Source organism: Scardinius erythrophthalmus, assembly GCF_964197995.2.
Source record: "Scardinius erythrophthalmus genome assembly, chromosome: 23".
Taxonomy (NCBI): domain Eukaryota; kingdom Metazoa; phylum Chordata; class Actinopteri; order Cypriniformes; family Leuciscidae; genus Scardinius; species Scardinius erythrophthalmus.
In genome coordinates, this window is record NC_138243.1 from 16,705,649 (window position 1) to 16,725,125 (window position 19,477).

The 19,477-nt window shown below is 37.1% G+C and overlaps 1 protein-coding gene across 2 annotated transcripts; it reads left to right on the forward strand.

Annotated features, from left to right (window-relative positions):
* The first annotated feature begins 767 nt into the window (after positions 1–767).
* Positions 768–8,358, forward strand: bach1b (BTB and CNC homology 1, basic leucine zipper transcription factor 1 b). Of its 2 annotated transcripts, XM_081354284.1 has the most exons (6): positions 780–890; positions 2,552–2,802; positions 2,967–4,058; positions 5,391–5,597; positions 7,087–7,462; positions 8,303–8,358. In XM_081354284.1, the coding sequence occupies exons 2-6, from the start codon at positions 2,563–2,565 to the stop codon at positions 8,314–8,316; spliced, it is 1,929 nt and encodes a 642-aa protein (XP_081210410.1). In that variant the 5' UTR covers positions 780–890; positions 2,552–2,562; the 3' UTR covers positions 8,317–8,358. The 2 variants fall into 2 exon arrangements, with proteins under 2 accessions (XP_081210409.1, XP_081210410.1); XM_081354283.1 differs by lacking the exon at positions 8,303–8,358 and having other exon boundaries at positions 768–890; positions 7,087–8,240.
* Positions 8,359–19,477: the final 11,119 nt, after the last annotated feature.

The window sequence follows — 19,477 nt, forward strand, 5'->3', positions numbered from 1 at the left end:
GTAAACTGCTCTGCTGAAAAAGAGTAAATGTTACTCTGAGTAAAAGTTTTTACTGTTTACTGTCTGTCAGTTGCATAAAAAAGGAATTGAGGATCTACATTTCTGTTTAGCTATTTTAGTTGAATCAAGGTGATAATAGACGTATGACTACACATAGTCACTCAGCAATAGGGAACTTGAGTTTCGAAATGTGATCTGATCATTTTAGGATTGTGAAACCCTTCAAAAATATCAATGGCTGACACCTCCTACACCATACAGCTAAAATACCAGCGGTGTTTGTCCACAAACCAGTTTAGCAGCATGAAATGTTTGCTTCCTCAAGATTCAGTGGTATTTTAGTTATGTCTAGTCTTTTGTAGTGCCAGTTTCATTTTCTTTGTCTTACTGATAGACCATTTATGTAAAAAATGGCATTTTTGTTTTCACATTGGTGAAAATAAAGCAGAATATCAGATTTCATATAGGTCCGAATGCTCAATATACCAGACATAGAATAATTAGCGTATTGCATTTTGCTATTTAAGTTGCCGTTTTCTCTTTTTGACAAAGATTGTTTATTTGTAAAGTTTCCCAACTCGGGACTGAGAAGGTTAAATTATGTATATGTGTGTGTGGCGTGGGTGGTGAAAACCAAAAAGGTCTGGTGGTGGCGATTTTTTTATTTTTTTTAAGGAAGTCTTGATTGATTGGCAGGACAGAGGGCCAATGAAAAGGAGCTGTGTTTGAGAAGGCGGGACAAAAACAATTTTGGGCTGAAGTCACACGACACCAGAGTGAAACACAAGCGCCGCCTTGTTTTCATAGTTACAAGTGATCACTTTAAGCAACCCGAGTTAGTATGTAGTGTCAAATTCTTCTTTTACTCTCACTCTCCGGTGATATGACAGGTGAGTACGTTATATACGAAAGCTAGTGGTTTTGTTAGTTTATGTATGTCGAAACTGAGAGACAGAAAGTCATGGAAAATGGAGATCGTTCAACTTTATAATTAAAAGTTTAAAATATCGAATTTAAATGTTAATACTTATGAAAGAAGATCAACTATTCTACTGTTTCACGACATATCGGTAGAAGTTTTTTAATGATCACGATCGTGGAAGCGATAATATTCTTCTATACAGATGTCTTTTTTTCGTCGGACGTAGGCTGTCTCAAAACATAATGAGCTTCCTACCTAGACAGCATATTTGGGCATCATATCCGCGCTTCCATGGTTCCATTCAAATACGTAAAGCACCTGAGATACCTTATACTGTCTATGTAGGCTGCTCACTAGGTTTTGTAGCACAGTCGTTATGTTCGGTATTTATTACAATGCGCGTCTGTTGTTTTTACTATACACATTATTAGGGAAACGAGTTAAGATGTTTTCGTTTAACAACATAAAATACTCTAACGTTAGCTGAACTGTATGAGGCAACTGGTCCCTAAGTTCTTTATAAAGTCGAGGAGTTTAGAGGAAAGGGACAGACGGGGAAAATGCTTGCTCATCCTTTATCAGCAAAACCGAATGAGTCAGCAGAGCGCGCACACTCTTGCGCCACACACGCGCGCGCGCGCGCATGCATGCACACTCATGACTCGACTAGGTCAAATTATTATCAGTAGTATTATCAGTTGAGATAAAGAGTTCCCGTGGGTAAGGACACGTACGTATAGAGTGTTTCAAAAAGCATTTCTTCTCGAGGCACTTTTGTTGTCGACCGAGTCCGAGTGTGAGGCTTTTTTTTTTTTAAGAAGTATTACGCGAGCATGAGCGCTGTTGTTCTGAAAATAAGGTCGGCTGTGATACCAATTTTCACCTTCACGAAACGAAGCGCCGCAAGTTAGAAACAAACTGGAACAGAGTCGTTAGTGCTACTCTGAGTTCCAGAAGTAAACCCCATTAATTTTCTTTTTAATTTATAACCTTTAGCTGACTTAGACCTATTGTGAGCTATGAGGTTGTTAATCATTGGCAATGGCATATATGCTTATGTTGAAGCCAACAGTCCATATTATGTCAACTTATTTTTAAATAATAGTGTTCAACAGTGGAATCCTGGAAAAACTATATTACCATGATTCTGCAAAAAATCTCCACCAATCAGGTAATCGGAAAAAGCAAATACTCTGGCGCCCACCCACTTCCTATGCTCTCTTAGCCTAAATATTTGTGTATAGATGAATATTTTGCAATAAACGTAAAATCTACTGATTCTGAATACACAGTTTAGATCAATAGTTTTATATTTATCCATTTATTTTTAAATTCGATTGTCATGGCATTCTAGTTATTATATATATATATATATATATATATATATATATATATATATATATATATATATATATATATATGCAACATCCATACACAGATTTAGAAAAATCTTTATCCAAAAATAGGCAATTGAAATTCATTGGTCAAACTGTGTGATGCCTGATTTATATGCCAAATGAATGAGTTATCTTAGTCTATTTGTCATGTTGTGAATCATTTTAGTATACACTTGACAGTTTACTTGAATTGAGCACATGAAAATCTATTGTTTATGTTTTTACCATACAGATTAACTCAAGATGTCGATGGAAAGCTCAAAGTTGTTTAAGTTCACCTTCCAGTCATCTGTGCACAGTTCCTACGTTCTGCAATGTCTTAATGAGCAGAGGAAGAAAGATCTTCTGTGTGATGTGACTATTGTGGCGGAGACCCAGAGTTTCCGGGCCCACCGGGCAGTTCTGGCATCCTGCAGTGATTACTTCAGCGCTCGTGTGTCCAGTCATACACCTGGAGGGATTGTCATCAACCTGCCTGATGAGGTAACAACATAATTAAAGGTCTGAATTGTTCAAGGAGGAAGTTCATGAGATCTTTGGCTTAGCATTGTGGCAGAATTCTTCAGTGTTAATATGAGATGCGATGCAAAGAAGAAACTGTTTTTCATGCATTTGATTTCAAATCTATTGTTTTTTTCCATCTTAAGGTTACCTCAGAGGGGTTTGAACCCTTGCTGGATTTTGCCTACACCTCAAAACTCATCTTTACCAAAGAGAACGTGCTGGAAATCCGTAACTGTGCTTCAGTTCTTGGTTTCAAGAACTTGGACAAAGCCTGCTTTGACTTCCTTCTCCCCAAGTTCTTTGACAGTAGCAGAAGCACATCAAAAGTCCCAAAGAAGTGCTGTAAAACCAAATGCTGCAAATCACGAGGAGCTGAATCGAGCTCGATTAACAAGGACGATGCTATTGATGAAGATCAATCATTACTTCAACCCTCACAGCCTCAGCTTGAAGCCAAAGAGCCATCTTGCCCTCCGTCGGTGGCCATTGAGGATGTCGCAAAAAGCTGTTACAGTGGGAAAGACACAGATTACTCCTTCCTGTGCCCGAAATACCGCAAGTTTCAAATAGCTTGCGGGAAGGAGCGATCCTGTCTGGATGTCTGCGACTCGACACCCATGTCCCTTGACAAGACAGATGACGACTGTTCTTTAAACTATCTTCCTTGCTCAAGCAATGGAGACTGCAAGGAGAGATTTTCATGCAATAAAACAGATGAAGATGAAGATTCTCTTCTTCCTGAATTTTGTGCTCTGAATCCTGGTCCTTGCACAGGCCAGCCATCCTTTCCAACCTGCAATGAGTCGGCACATTCCATTTGTGACTCAGGAGACTTGTCTAAACGGGGAATGTCCCCTCGCTCAGGAATAGATGATGCTGAGAGAACATACATGGAGTTCAGAGATGACCAAAGCAATGAACAGAGGAGCACAGAGGAAATCGAGGTGGCCAAGCAGCTTACATCCTGGACGGATTCTTGTCAGGCGTCTCCCTCTGGCCTGGGCTTGGTGGAGAAACCCTCAAATTGTCTGAAAAGCTGGTACCTGGATTCCAGAGCATTAGAGTGTCCATTTATGCAGAGCTTTGGCGCGGTGGGTGCTCAACTACACGATGGAGAGGGGGGATCCACGTCCCAGGGCAGTCCGTACTTACACTCCAACCAATCAGGGGAGGACTCTGATAGTTTTGACACAGAGGGGGACAGTGAGTCTTACAGCAGTGAACGAGTGTGTGAGGTGAGGACTGGTTGTATTTATCAGATGTGCTTCATTGATCTGAACAAACCCTTATCTCAAAGTGTGCAGTTTTTTGAGGAGAGGTGTGTATTACATTAAGTGATCAAACTTCCAATAGTCCTGATGGATAATAAAATGGGCAAAAAAACAAAAAAAAACTTACTTTATAGATGGAACATGAATAGAGATTGATATATTGCTTTATTAAAACTGATATGAATATTATGAATATTTTATGCAAATACAATTATATATTTAAATTAATAATTTGTTGTTGTTATTAACATCATTTTAATAATAATAATGATGATAATAATGATTAATATTGATATAATTAATTCATTAATACAATTAAATGAATTGCATTAATATAAATATAGTATTACAATAATAATAATAATCATTATATTTATCCAAAGTTGTTTTAAAATCAAAATGGTTGCAAATTTAAAGAATTTTATTTTTTTTGCATTTCTTACTTAAGTATGAGTTGCTGTTGTTATTATTATTATTATTATTATTATTTTAGTTGAATAATTAGCCAGCCATACATATCATTAGTTACTTCACTTGTTAATAGCACTGTTGGGTGATTTTCTTAGGAGACCCTCCAAATGGTGCCATTTGTCAGCATACCTGCTATTAAGTCAATATTAGAAAAAATATTGGTCAAGCTAATAATAATAAAAAAAATACAGTTGGTGGTGGAACAGTAAGCTTGTTTCCACCACAGAATAAAAAGTTTACATCTAGCAATTCTGACTTTTTTCTCACAATTTCTCACAACTCTCCATTGAGTTATGAAGTCAGAATTGCGTGATATAAAGTCACAACTGCGAGACAAAAAGTCAGAACTTTATAACTTGCAATTTCGAGTTTATATCACACAATTCTGAGAAAAAAGCTGGAATTGTGAGATGCAAACTCGTATATGCGAGAAAAAAAGTCTCAATTACCCTTTTTTTATTCTGTGTCTGAAACAAGCATCCATAGCAAAAACCTGGCACCTGCGGAACGAGTTTTTCTATTTGTTAATGCATGTTGGACTTTGCCCTGTTCAGTGCCTTTTGAGCAGGCTGGAATGTACCTACTTTGCACACCTGATAATGACTAGTCAGACTTACAGTAAAGTCAAAAGTCCACAAACGTCCCGAATGAGGACTTAATGAAATCATTAACCCATTAATCTTGTACTCTTTAAATATCAAGCAAAGTAACTTTACAGTGTTTAAAATATAAACAGACCTGGTGCCATGACCAAGCAGGAGGAATCTGACATATTTGTTTAGTTGATGATAGACATGTTGACCCATTTCCGTTCTTTCACTCCAGATGGCGCTGCCGCTCTCCGTGGATCAGATCGTGTCTCTGAGCAGGAACGACTTCCAGCAGATGCTGAAGCAGCAGTGCTTCACACGGGAGCAGCTCGATGTTGTGCATGACATCCGCAGACGGAGCAAAAACCGGATTGCAGCCCGGCGCTGCCGCAAGCGGAAACTTGACTGCATACACAACCTGGAGTGTGAAATCGAGAAACTGGTGAGTATCCGAAGTAATCCCTAAAGGCTCAAAGGTCATAACTGTACACAAGCACCTCAAATACCTCATTCAGGATGAAAGTTTTGATCTACAGCTGCTATTTCAGTGAATTTCACAAAAATGTGATCACATTTCACCCCAAAATCAAAGAAGAAAAATTTTATTGTTATTAAAGAAAATACCAAACTATTTTAAGGATTTAAATAAATAAAAAAATTAACAGGATTTTATAAGATAAAATATTTGTTTAAATTGTGGGTTTCATTAGTTAAAAAAATACAAAATAAAATAAAGCAATACAATGATAATGTAGAAATATTTAAAATAGTATTTTATTTATTATTTATGGTAATGATAATTTTTAGGGGGGAAAGGTGCTGAAATATAATTAAAATATATATATTTTTTTATCTTCTTTAAGAAAAATCTGATTTGTTATTATTTGATTTGTGGGTGAAATATAACCTGGGCACGTTTTTTGTGAGATTTTAGACCAATTTCGAGTCGACGCCACAGTTACGTCACGGCGTTAGCTGGTGGCAAAACAAAGGGAAAACTGGAGGTGGCCAATACAAACCAGCACAGATTCGACTACATAATAAAGAGCTTAAATTATTATTATTGATATTAAATGTCATCTTGTTGTGTTGTTGGGTGCAAGAATCGACGGAGTACAGGCTCCAATTTGAAATTTTATTGCATAATGTTTTCTAAATTATTGTGATTATTTGTAAATCATCTATGATATACATTGTTTTGATTGATTGTGACTAGACTTTTTGAAGAACCTGGTAAGAAAGGGTAATCAAATACATAGTTAAAAAATGAATATGCTGTATCTGGAATTTTTATTTCTAGAAAATATTCACATCATTAAAATTGCACCGTAATGTCACTCTTTACATTGCCGTCTTCTGTCTGGCCTTGGCGCTGGCACCACCACCTAAGCTCCGCCCACAAAAAAAGGTCACCATGTTTACCAACTGAAAAGGGGTCTATACAGATCCACCTAAAAATATTTGTGTAAAATTATAAAAATAAATAAAATTATTTGAATAAATGTAATTGTTTTCACAATGTTTTTATGCTGATTCTAAGACATATTTGAATGAATGTTTTTTGAATATATGACTATTTAATTAAGATCAAATAGATGCAAATATGTATGAGGTAATCGATTTGAAAGCTCTAATATAAATATATATATATGTATATATAAAATTAAAATGTAATAAGGGCTCATATTACATAAGTATGCGCATGCGTGTATATATATATATATATATATATATATATTAGAGCTTTCAAATCGATATATAATATGTAAATTATGTAAAGAAACCTGTTTCATTCATGGATGACTGACAAATATGCATCACAATATTAAAATGTTTTTGTTCATGTTAAAATCGTGCAATCCAGTAAAATTGTATATGCAATTCAAATGCATAAATCTTAAAAAAAACCTGAAAAAATGTGTTCTCTGCAGAGGAGCGAGCGCGAGAAGTTGACAGTAGAACGGATAAAGCTGAATCAGATGAAGTTGAAGACCTGGCAGAGTTACTCAGGCCTGTACGAGAGGGTCTGTGCTGAAGCCGCCCTCAAACCTGAGCAGCTACAGGTGCTGGCCAAATATTCCTCTCCGGACTGCCCTCTGTCTGCTTTCCTGTCCTCCTCCCCAGACTCACACCCGGCCCAGGCTTCAGACCTTTCCACGCACACCTGTTGCTCTGGAGCCAAACCACCAGTTCATTCCTCAATGGAAAACACCGTAGCACAATCAAGCTCGCAGAACCTGTTACCTCTGGGGGTTGTAGAAGCTCAGTCACATACCTGTCCACCTGACGCCTCGGCTTTTGAGAAAAGTGAGTGTCGTTCAATGGTGAAACTCAGCACAGATCTTCTCAGCAGCAAGCATGAAACAAACAAATAGCAAAATTAGACGTGTTGGTTGAAGGAAGGACCACAGAAAATCACGGAAGGATTTTTTACATCTTAAACTGGCTCACTGAAGATGCATTTAACAAACGTGACATCACTACTGTCCTCGTCTGATGTGTGTGTGTGTATATATATATATAGATAGGTACCTTTTTTTTTTTTACTCAAACCCTTTAAGCATTAGCATTTAGTTTATATTGGTCAGTGTTCAATGAAGTATTCCTTTACCTAACACATGTCCCTGAACATCCTCACAACCTCATAGAATCAATCAGCCAGGATCATTTTTGGACTCACAACACAACAAACCTCATCTCGCAGCTCAATAAAACCTTTTCTTCTTCTCAGGGGACTTAACGCTATTGGACTATTATTGTGCTGTAGTCTGTTTTTGCTGAAACTGTGCCACTCATTTAAGTCTGGAAACTTTATAAAAGAGACTAGTGAATCTGGGATCAAACTCTCAGGTGTTCAGAACTGCACTTACTGTAGTTTCACTAATGCTGATTTTATGTATTTGAACTTTTTTCCATAATCTAACGGTCATTTGTAAGCACAAAAAAAACAATTATATGATAATTTTTCTTTTTAAATGTAATGTGATTCTATTTTGATTATTGTGCTCTAACATCTTGCTTGGGACCAAACTATTCTCTCTGAAGAAACTGAAAGCTTAATAAATTATGAAAATGTGTATATTTGAAACAGACTTGGTTTCCTGATTAGTTTATTGTTTAATCTTTTTTTTTTTTTATGCTTCACAGTATCTAAAGGATGAGCTACTGTACATCAGGGTTTCCCAAACTGGGGTTCGGGAGTTAATAAAAACCAAAAATTAAATAATTTAAACCAGTGTTTTTATTGTTAGCTAAAACTATTATAAAAATATTACAAATAATTTTTAAAAGAGCATATATATATATATATATTTATATATATATATATATATATATATATGTATATGTATATATACTGTATATATATATATATATATATATATATATATATATATATATATATACTGTATATATATATATATATATATATATATATATATATATATATATATATATATATATATATATATATATATATATATATATACAGTGCTATGCATAAGTTTAGAGACCCATGCTAAAGTTGACTAAAAAGAGGAATAAAAAATCATCTTTTGGAAACTGAACTTAATGCCTTAATTTAAAAAATTAGGAAAAATCCAACCTTTAAGGACACCAATTTTCTTTGTGAATGAATAATGTATCGTAAATAAATAAATGTTCTTCCTTAAAATACAGGGTGCATAAGTTTGGACACCCCTATGTTAAATTCCCATTAAGTTAAGTTCCCTTGGCCTTTGGAATTAAAATAGCCACACATCATCACATAGCCTTCACCATACCTAGAGATTGGCATGGTTTTATTTCAGTTAGCCTAATAGCTGGTTTGATTTGCATTGAGAGATGATCTTATGGGAAGTACCCCATGCCAATCTCTAGGTATGGTGAAGGCTATGTGATGATGTGGGGCTATTTTAATTCCAAAGGCCAAGGGAACTTTATCAGGATACTATGCATCCTAAAAAAAAAAAAAATATTTAAAAATAAAAATCTGCCTACCTCTATGGGAATTTAACATAGGGGTGTCTAAACTTATGCACCCTGTATTTAAAGGAAGAACATTTATTTATTTACGATACATTATTCATTCACAAAGAAAATTGGTGTCCTTAAAGGTTGGATTTTTCCTAATTTTTTTAATTAAGGCATTAAGTTCAATTTCCAAAAGATGATTTTTTATTCCTCTTTTTAGTCAACTTTAGCATGGGTGTCTAAACTTATGCATAGCACTGTATATTAGATGAAAAATGTAAACTACATAAATGAAAATTAGAAATGTTGAAACTACTGAAATAAAATAAGTTGAAGAACTAAAATGACAAAAAACACATGTAAGCTAAATATAATTACAAAAAAAACTAATAAAAATGACAAAAGAACAGCACAAAACGTCAACTAAAATTAAAACTAATTCAAAATAAGTACTATAATTGCATATGAATACTAAGATAACACTCATTAAATCATAAACAAACAAAGCACGTTTTATGAAATATTGTATATGAATAAATACCTATTAATATAAAAGTACATTCAAATTTTTATTGTTTACCTGCATGTCATATGACCATTAACTGACATCAGAGAACCGTGATCATGCAAATTTGCAGTTAAATTATCAAAATATTAACTTTACAAATGTACAGATACTTCAAGTAAATTTTTTGGGGGGGGTTTGGCTGAGACAAAAGTTTGGGAATCCTCGAGTTTACACGACGGTTTTCATTATTTGCAGTTATACATTTGTACCAACAGATGGCAGAAGCCAACCAGACAAAGTTTCATATTTGCATCCCTTCATGCTTGATAAACTATCATAATTACAGCACTGTAGTTGCGTCTGTAATATGTAAACACGCTCCAGTCTAAACAAGGACAGCTTGAAGATAAATTCGTGAAATTATTTCATATAACTGTGTGTTCTCGCAGAACTAAGAATGGGCGCGGGCAAATGACAGGCTGTGAGGCATTTTTCATAATTTCAATCACTTTGATGGATATTCTTACCGACTGTCAGCCACAGAACAGTATGTTCGTGTTTGTGTTTGTGTGTCTGTTCCCTTGGGTTAATCTGCCATGATCATCACTTTCTGCACCCAGACAGCCATCGGATATAATTGATCTTCAAACGACAAAGGAAAGGACCATCAGAAAACGGATTCTTTTTTTGGTATTTCACTATTCAAACACAGTATTCATTGTGCAATAGCATATTAATTGTCACATTATAGTCAGAAAAGCAACATAATGGTTAAAACATCCAAATAATCAAAGAATAAAAACTGAGTGAAATAGGTGAGCTGGATGTGTGATTCTGTAAATGTATTCATTCAACATACAAACACAAATCCCTCTGAGACCACAAGACACGTGGATTTAAATCTTCTCTTTCTTAAAGGGACAGTTCATCCTCCAAAATAGTAAAATAAATAAAAAGAACCATTGCCCATTTGACTTTGTTTACGCTGTGGAACACAAAAGAATATATTTAGCAGAACGTCCAGGCTGTTATTTTCAATGAAAGTGGACAGGGAATTACAGTCATAGTATGGGAAAATCTTCTTTTGTCATCTTCAGAAGAAAAAGTTATACAGGTTTTGACAGATATGAGGGCGAGTAAATTGTGCTGGGCAACATTTCATGCTGTTGTCTGTTTCAAAAAGACAACTGATGCTTTGCGCCAGGGTTGTGTGGTCATGAAGCTTACGATAAGACAGAGGAGGACACAGTTGCATCCTTCCTAAGTCCCTCACTGTTCTGAGAGGAGTTTCAGGTAAAATCAGAGAATGTCACATGCACGTAATCTGTGACCTCGATTACAATATTGAAGACAAAAAAAAAAAAAAAAAACGGCTTGGAGGTTTTGATTAAGAGTTATGAGGTTAGCAGATTAGGGACAGGGAAAACAGTATTACGGCGGTCTAAACTGAATCCCAGAATTAATCAAAATACTAAAAAGGAAAAAAAAACCTTAAGCTGGCAGTAAACATCATCACATTCAGCAGCACAGTAATATTACGCCATCTGTGTGGATTTGAATATAAGCTCTTAATCACGGATGTACTACACAGTTCAGAGATACGATGATATTCACTAGGTATAAGTCACTAATAGTTTGCTGTGTTTTAAAATAAGCATAATTTCCATGGTTTCGGGCATTAGGAACAGGGTGTCCCATGTTTTTTTTTTTTTTTTTTTTTTTTACAGTCTATGGTTAGGATCCTGATCTTGATCTTCTGAAACACCTTGGTCAAGACTAAACCATCTAAAAAGGTTAGATAACAGCACCCACTACACAACTTCTGACTTTTGTCTCTTGACCTTGGGTGTCTCGATGAGATCTGTTTCAGCAAAATATCAACAAAAAGAATCTAAATCAAAAACGTAATATTAAAAAGTTCCACAATGGCACAATGCATATACAAATATTGGACATAAGTAGTTGAAGAAACTAAAGTTCAAAAAGAAAATGAGTCATTATTTAGGCTACTTCCCTGTTCTAAACACGTCTGACATTCCGTGAAACACAAGAGAAGATGGTGAACAAAATGTCCAAGCTGTTTTTTTTTTCTATAAAATGAAAGCAGACTGCAACGAGTGGCTATCAAGCGTTTAAAAAAGACAAAAGGAAACTTCAGGTTAATTTTATTAAGTAGCCTACTTAAATAGGCTATAAAGTTCAAGTATATTTTAAGTAGACTTAATATAAGTACTTTATGTAGTAAGAATACTAACATCAATGTAGTAGAAGTATAGCCTACTTGTAAGTGTACTGTTTCAATACTACTTGGGACTAAATTGGCCCACTTTTTAGTGTATAAAAGAGTAACAGTAAACTTTGAGTAGCCTATAGGCTACGCTACACAACTAGAGGTTTTTAGTTTTGTACGGCAACTTTTTCGTAAAGGAAACCTGACATGACGTGACCATGATTGAATATGCTAATGCACAAACGGGACCTGAGCTGAGATTATTTTTTAACAAATAATGACAAAGTTGTAAGAAACGTTGCCTAATATGGTGCTATTTTCTCAGTTTTGGAGCTTGAGCCTATGGTCACTAAATCTCTGTGATGCAGACAGACAGACGATAGAGCACAATAACAACAACAACAAAACGCATGTGAAGGAAGACCATACAAAAATACAGCAACACTGTCACTGAATTTACATTACAGCACAAAACCGGCTGTGCAGTGTTGATTATAGCGCATGACTCTTGAATGAGTCGGTGAAGTTCGATTTTCAAACAAAAAAGAAAAAAGAAAAATCAAAATCAAAAACAAACAGCCCAACCAGTGAAGTCTGATTCCCCATAGAATGACTGTGAGTCGTTCTGAAGGGGGGGGGTAGAATCCGATGGCAAAAAATCCAGCTGTCGAAATCTGTTCCCCCACACCCATGATGAGAGATGTTGATGTAGTAGCTTAAAAGATGATGATTCATCCTGTTCTTAAAAGCAGAGAAGTGGCAGTTCCATTTATTTGAAACCCATTTCTTCAGTTACAGGAAGGTTTCCGTAACTGGCCCATCCCCTCAACAGTCAAATTACCCCAAAGATTCCTGGGCTTTGCGAACTTCTACCAACCATTCATTCTTGTTTTCAGTAACATTACCAGTTCATTGACCTCCCTTCAGAGGTAAGCCCAAGTCTCTGTCTTGGTCCACCAATGCCACAAAGTCCTGGTTTCTGCAGTGCTCCGCCTCCCTTACCCTGAAAAGTCATTCATAGTAGAGGTCCATGTTGTATTTTCCCAGCAACAGGGGATGCCTCCAAAACTCCATTCATGTGCCTTAAGTTAACCCCGGCGGAGAGGAACTATGACATCAGTAATCGAGAAGTCCTTGCCATCAAACGTGTACTTGAAGAATGGAGACACTGGCTTGAGGGAGAACGACATGCCTTCACGGTGTTGACTTACCATAACCTCCAGTTTCTCCAGGAAGCCAAACGCCTTAACCCACGTCAAGCTCGACGGGCTCTCTTTTTCAATCGTATCACTCGATTTCCAAATCTCCTTTCATCCAGGTAACTCATCCACTCTGCACATTCTTCAGTGGGCACTGGGCACCCAGGGGCCAATCAAACCCACTTACTGTGACAAGATCGATTCTGGTGGTCCAGTATGGCCAGAGAAGTCAGAAGGTTCTGTCAGGGATCTGCCAGGCTCCACCTTCACTCCGTCACAATGCTCACTCTCACAAAAGAACTGATCACAACCACCTGTCATCAATCACCGCTCATCAGCACCCGCTACAAAAGCCTGCATCACACGCTCTCATTGGCTGAATCTGAAATCGCCCCCCTATACCCTCAAATACGGCGTTATGAGGGGACAGCCATTTGTAGTGGTGTCCAAACCATAGTGGGCGTTATTGCACTTTTTCAATCCGACATTGCACTGCAATAACAAGACGATGTACACTCAACGGCTGTCCGAATTCGCTCACTCCTTTTCATTCACTCCTTCAAGTGAACAGTATTAGTGGACTAATGTTGGGAATAGTGAATTTTTTTTTTATTTTTTTTTATTCAAGCTTAAGCAGATACAGGCTTTAACAGTTCATGTTCCGAGAGCCTATCGTGATCTGCAGCTACTCAGGACTAGATATATAGGATAAGTGACATTAAGCATCAGGAGATTACAGTTTTTTGCTAAGAAGGTGTTTGTTTAATCTTTTCTTGAAGGCCTGAACATTCTTTGAGGTGATTTCACCTACTACAGTACAGGGGAGGCAGTTCCAAGTTGTTACAGCCGAATGAAGAAAGCTCCTCCCCAAGCATTTGGTGTTTGACTTGGGAAGTTTTAGGGCGTGACTTGGTCGTGCTCTTCGAGTGGTTCGGCAAAGGTGATCAGGTGGGGGTAGCAGAGCTTTGAGATCCTCTGGACAGTTTTCAGTGTGCATTTTGAAAAGCACAGTTGTTGCTGCAACAATTCTACGATGGCTGAGCTGGCTGATTGCATATTTCCTTAGGGCGTTGTCCTCATCCTCCCCAATGATTTTCAGTGCCTTTTTCTGGATGTTGTCAAGCTGCCCAAGGGTGGTCTGTGATGCGTTCATCCAGGCAAGGCATGAGTACTCCATGGTACTCCTGACTTGTGCCTTGTAGACATTGGCCCTACCTTTGACATCAAGCTTGTTGGCCAACCTGCGCAGAGCTCCAAGACGCTGTCCAGCATGCTTGCAGATGTTTGACAGGTGATTAGCCCATAGCAACTTCTTATCGATACATAGTCCCAGAATATTCAACTGCTCAAAAAGGTCAATTCTGGTTGCCCCAAAGAGAAGGTCCGGGCAGGATGGAGGCCAATGAGGGTTTAGGGGGCGATTTCGGATTCAGCCATTGTCTGGTCTCGACTAATACTCACCCAAGCTATGGATGTTATTCTTACCTGAGATATCTATTCTCCTCCTATTCTCCTATCCTATTATTTCCTCCTCCAGTCTCCACGTGTGTTCACCAACTCCCTGTAAGAAGAAACATCATTAAATCAAGTACTCTGCAACATACTGGTGTATAGGGTGCGTGTGGTGCAACATACCTTTATTGAACTCATTTCTTTATGGATATTGTCTGCCTGCAATATACCTTGCCATACACCTGTTTGAATATAACTTGTTTATTGTTACTCACTACTTCTGCGCGTCTTTGTTTCCTGACATTGCCATAGTTTTTATTTAATTTGTCTCATTATTTTGAGCTAATTGGTTGTATCATTTGGAGTTGATAATCTTGAGTTATTTGCCTTATTCTTTCATATTTCTTATTCTTTGTGTTTTTTTATGTTCCCATTCTGCGTGAGGGTGGATGTTTAAAACCAAACTGGTCACATTCCAGTTCAATTCACCTGATTATATAAGAAAGACATTAACTTGTTTTTAACTAACTTCCCCTCAACTATACAATGTGAATCTAGTGGTTGATGTCCCATAATACAAAGACCTCACTATTAACACGGCTGTCTAATCAGTGTATAGGCTTGCCTCTCAAACAAAAGTGACTGTTTTTTGGCATAAGAGGGCAGTCATTAGTTCTAATAGAGGACTTGTCTTGGACTTTTGCATGTCATCTCCCATGGCTTAATGCGCGTTAGAGAAACCCTGCACCTGCAGCCCTCAATCAAAGTCTTTGTCACACCCACATGTAGACAGGATGGCTTTATCACAGCCAGATGTGTATGTGCGTGCTGAGCACTGGGTAACAGGGACAGTGTATTAAAGGCTTGAATGGAAATCTCATGCTGGGATAAAACAAACCAATAGCATACTGCATGCATCTGGCGTCATGTCAGACAGCAGGTGCATACCTTTAACATCTGTACCTGAAAATTACTGTCTGAATCATTGGGGTAATCTGTTATTGAGGTACTCTGTTGAAAAGGTTTGGTTTATGGTTTATGCAGCATGTTGGTCTAGTCATGAAAAATCAAAATCGAGCTTATACTGGTCTTGTAAATGATCAGTGCATGTTACTGGAAATAAACTATTTTAATAATCATCAAAATAATCAAAATTGAACAAGTTACTCTATCTCTGAAACAATTTTTTTTTTTCATGTAACAATCTATTGCTCAATCGTTAACAAATGTGTAATGCAGGCTTTCTACAAATCTATCTTGAAATGATGCAGATTTAAATAGTTCACACACTGAATGAATGAATTAAAGAATAAGTCTATCATTTACAGGGCATTTAATGCACACTAAGGCTGCATCTGGCAGCTGACTTGTTGCCTCAAATCCAAATAAACGACTTTGCAGGCGCACAAAGGTATAGGCCTACCCGAGACTGATAGACAGGATTCTGAGGCAGCGTAACAGTTTAATGGTCTACAACAAAACAGAGGGCGCTTTAGTAACTAAACTAATATTTGAATAGTAATTTTTTGCTAGAAATAACATCAAAAGTGGAAAGAATTAGTCAAAGATGTAAATTTACACACAAACTAACCACCAACTGCAACTATGCCATATTTGTTTTTGGAACTGTCATGGAATGGCATGTACAGGATTGTGGGATTTCAAAGGCAGCGAAGGTTGCATCTATGCTGCCTTCAAGAAATCAATCAGATGAAGGTATCTCAGGAGACAGGAAGTGAAGTTAACATTAGATTCGGAAGTGCGTCCTCTGAAGGCAGCAGTTTTCTGCTTTCGGACGCAGCCTAAACCCACACTATTTCTAATACAGTTTCGGAGCAGTATTTGAGGCTAGGCGTATCCAATCATTCATTTTGTTCAAGAATTTATGTCGATTTCACGACATGTCTAGTAAAACTTTCCAGAGTAAGTTAAATTAATTAGATATTACATATAACTTAGTAAAACGTGTTGGAAAAGTTATTGGTGCTGCAGAGATAAAACATTTGCAACTGCTTTTTATCACTTGCACACAGTTAAATTTAGTCTGTTACATAGCGACTGAACAGAGTGATACACACACTCATGTAAGCAGACAAGTGGTCAAAGACTGCAAGTGTGGGTATTAGGACAGGCCAAATGTTAACTTAACGATTTAGTGAATGTGCCCCATTGTCTGGCTTTGACAAGAGTTCAGCCAGCCACGCATTACGCTGGGGAACAACCTGATGTCTTTCTCTCTCTCATCCTTGCTTGAAAAAAAAAAACACGTTCAGTGTGTTTGCTTTGACACACACCTTCCCATAGGTCCAACAGAGCTGTTTAACAGACAGAGTTGGAGCAGACCTGTCAGTGAGTTACAGATCAAATTTCCCCCCTCTCTTTTAAACTAAAGCTTTAAAAATGAATTTAATCCATTTGTCAGATTATACGATTCCAAATGCAGGCTTCACATGACAGAAACAAAGAAAAAAAGATAGCTTAAAAGCACTGTTGTTGTCCTAAATGGCATCCATTAACATAAAAACATAAAGCACAAGACTGATTTGTCATTAGTGTGAAAGTGACACCATACTCTGACAGACAGATAGTCTCTGTTCTCATGTGATGCTCCTATTAATCATCACAGAGGCACTTATACTCGGATCAGATATGCAAGGATTGTTTATTAAAACTGATCGCATCTGTTATCAGAGGACATCAATCTGACCTTTAGCTATGACTGAGATGTTGTTACGCTGTACTGGTACTTGATCTAAATCTAGCAAACGAATTATTCATGAGGTTAATGTGATTCTCTTCACGCAACACAACCATGTGATTTTTTGCGGGGTGGAAAACATTTACATAACATTAACATACAACGCAGTCATTAAAATCAATTGTATAATTTATTCAAATGAATTACTTTTGTATTATTTATTAACTTTAAAGTGGAGGCAGATGAATGTGAGCGTGCAGTGACGGGGTGTTTTTATTAAACAGTACGGGGTACAAAAAATAAAATTTAAAAATGTATAAAAATGAATACATGCTCTGATTAGTGTTCACAATAAGATATATAACATTAATTTAGAAAATTCAATTTTATAGGGTGAATTTTCATTTCATGCTGACTTTAATAAATTAGGATCTCAGTAGATTTCTTAAAGGAGAACTCCGGTCAATTTTAACATTGAGCTCATTTTTTTGTACATTTGGAGTGCTGTCAATACAGAGAACAACGACAAAAATCGGTGTTGCCTACACCTTGTTATCCTCTTTTTTAAAATTTGCACCCTGTTGACTTCAATGGGGCAAGTACTAAACCTGCTTTTAGCCTCTTAACATCCTTGATGTGTCATTACAAGTGCACAGCTAATGTGAGTGATTCCTTCGGAGTGAACGCGGGTCAATCTGACTGCAGTAGATGCGAAAGATATGAATAAAAATTATGTTTATTCAGCCAGCGCACATACCTGTATTTACATCCTGTTTTCAGTCGAAGTCCATAGTAATCGATTGTCGAGTTCAAGTGCGCGATCATAGGTAACTAAACCAATGCGCGTGAACTCGACAATCGATTACTATGGACTTCGACCGAAAACAGGATGTAAATACAAACATCACTTTTTTGATTTATAAGCCGTTTTCCTCATGGGGACCAAAAAATGTCCCCACACGAACAAGGATTTCGGATATTGCCATCCTTGTAGGGACATTTTGTCCCCACAACGTGATGATTACCAACTCACACACACACACAGACAGACAGACAGACACAGACAGACAGACACAGACAGACAGACAGACAGACAGACAGACAGACAGACAGATAGACAGATAGATAGATAGATAGATAGATAGATAGATAGATAGATAGATAGATAGATAGATAGATAGATAGATAGATAGATAGATAGATAGATAGATAGATAGATAGATAGATAGATAGATCTATGGACGGACGGACAGACAGGTACATTATCAGATAGATTGACGTATTTTCACTTAAATTGTTGTTAATAATATAATTTAAATCAAATAAAAATAAGCTTCTGTATGATAAAAGCTCCTGCTTTTAAAGCAAGGACTCCATGTAAGTCGTTTTCAATGGCCATCACATGTGTTCAGTGAAGTCTGAGGCCTTTGAAACAAACTGGCCCAAACAGCTCAGAGCAGTCCTTTTCTTCTTAAGTGTGAATGGCCCTCTGTCTCTCTGAAGCTCTAGAATTTCTATACGTTTGCCAACAGCCCACAAGCTTCCCCTCACATGTCCAGACTCACAAGCACCACAAAACATCTTTCATGTCTACATTTCCCCAAGGCCAAAACTGAGCAAGACTTGCATTGTCTTTCTGGTCTGGACATGGCTGACCTACATATGCATAACCTGATTTACATAGGTTTGAAAGGGACACCAGGATATCCAGATGTCCACACATATAATATTTTGTGTGTATGTATTTGTATATGTGTGTATATATATATATATATATATACACACACACACACACACACTTTCGGGCACACTTTGTTTTGAGCAAATTCATCCGTAGCGCAAAAATCTAATCAAGAAGATTGCCTGCATCTCAGAGAGTCTTATCTTTCAGCGCATTTTCTGATATGCATTAAGACACGTCTGATGTATTTTTGAAGAAAAGGCGTTTAATCTTCAGAGAGTAATTTGTCTGGGTCATAGAGCAGGTAACTTTTTGAAGCAGAGGCTGACCTCTGAACTCGCCTTGATTGTGCCTCAGTTTGAGAGAGAATACTTCGGTCAGTCCCTTGAGGCTGGCGGTTTGTGTGTAGCAGGCAGAACGTCTTAAAATGTTAGGGTCAAAACGGGAACAAAGTAATGGAGAAACATTCTTGCCTAACATTCCCTTTGGAACCGTCACGCATCAGAAGCATATTGTTATATAACGTTGCAATTAATAGAACCTGCGTCACTGAAAAAAGAACCACTGGAAGATAAAATTCTT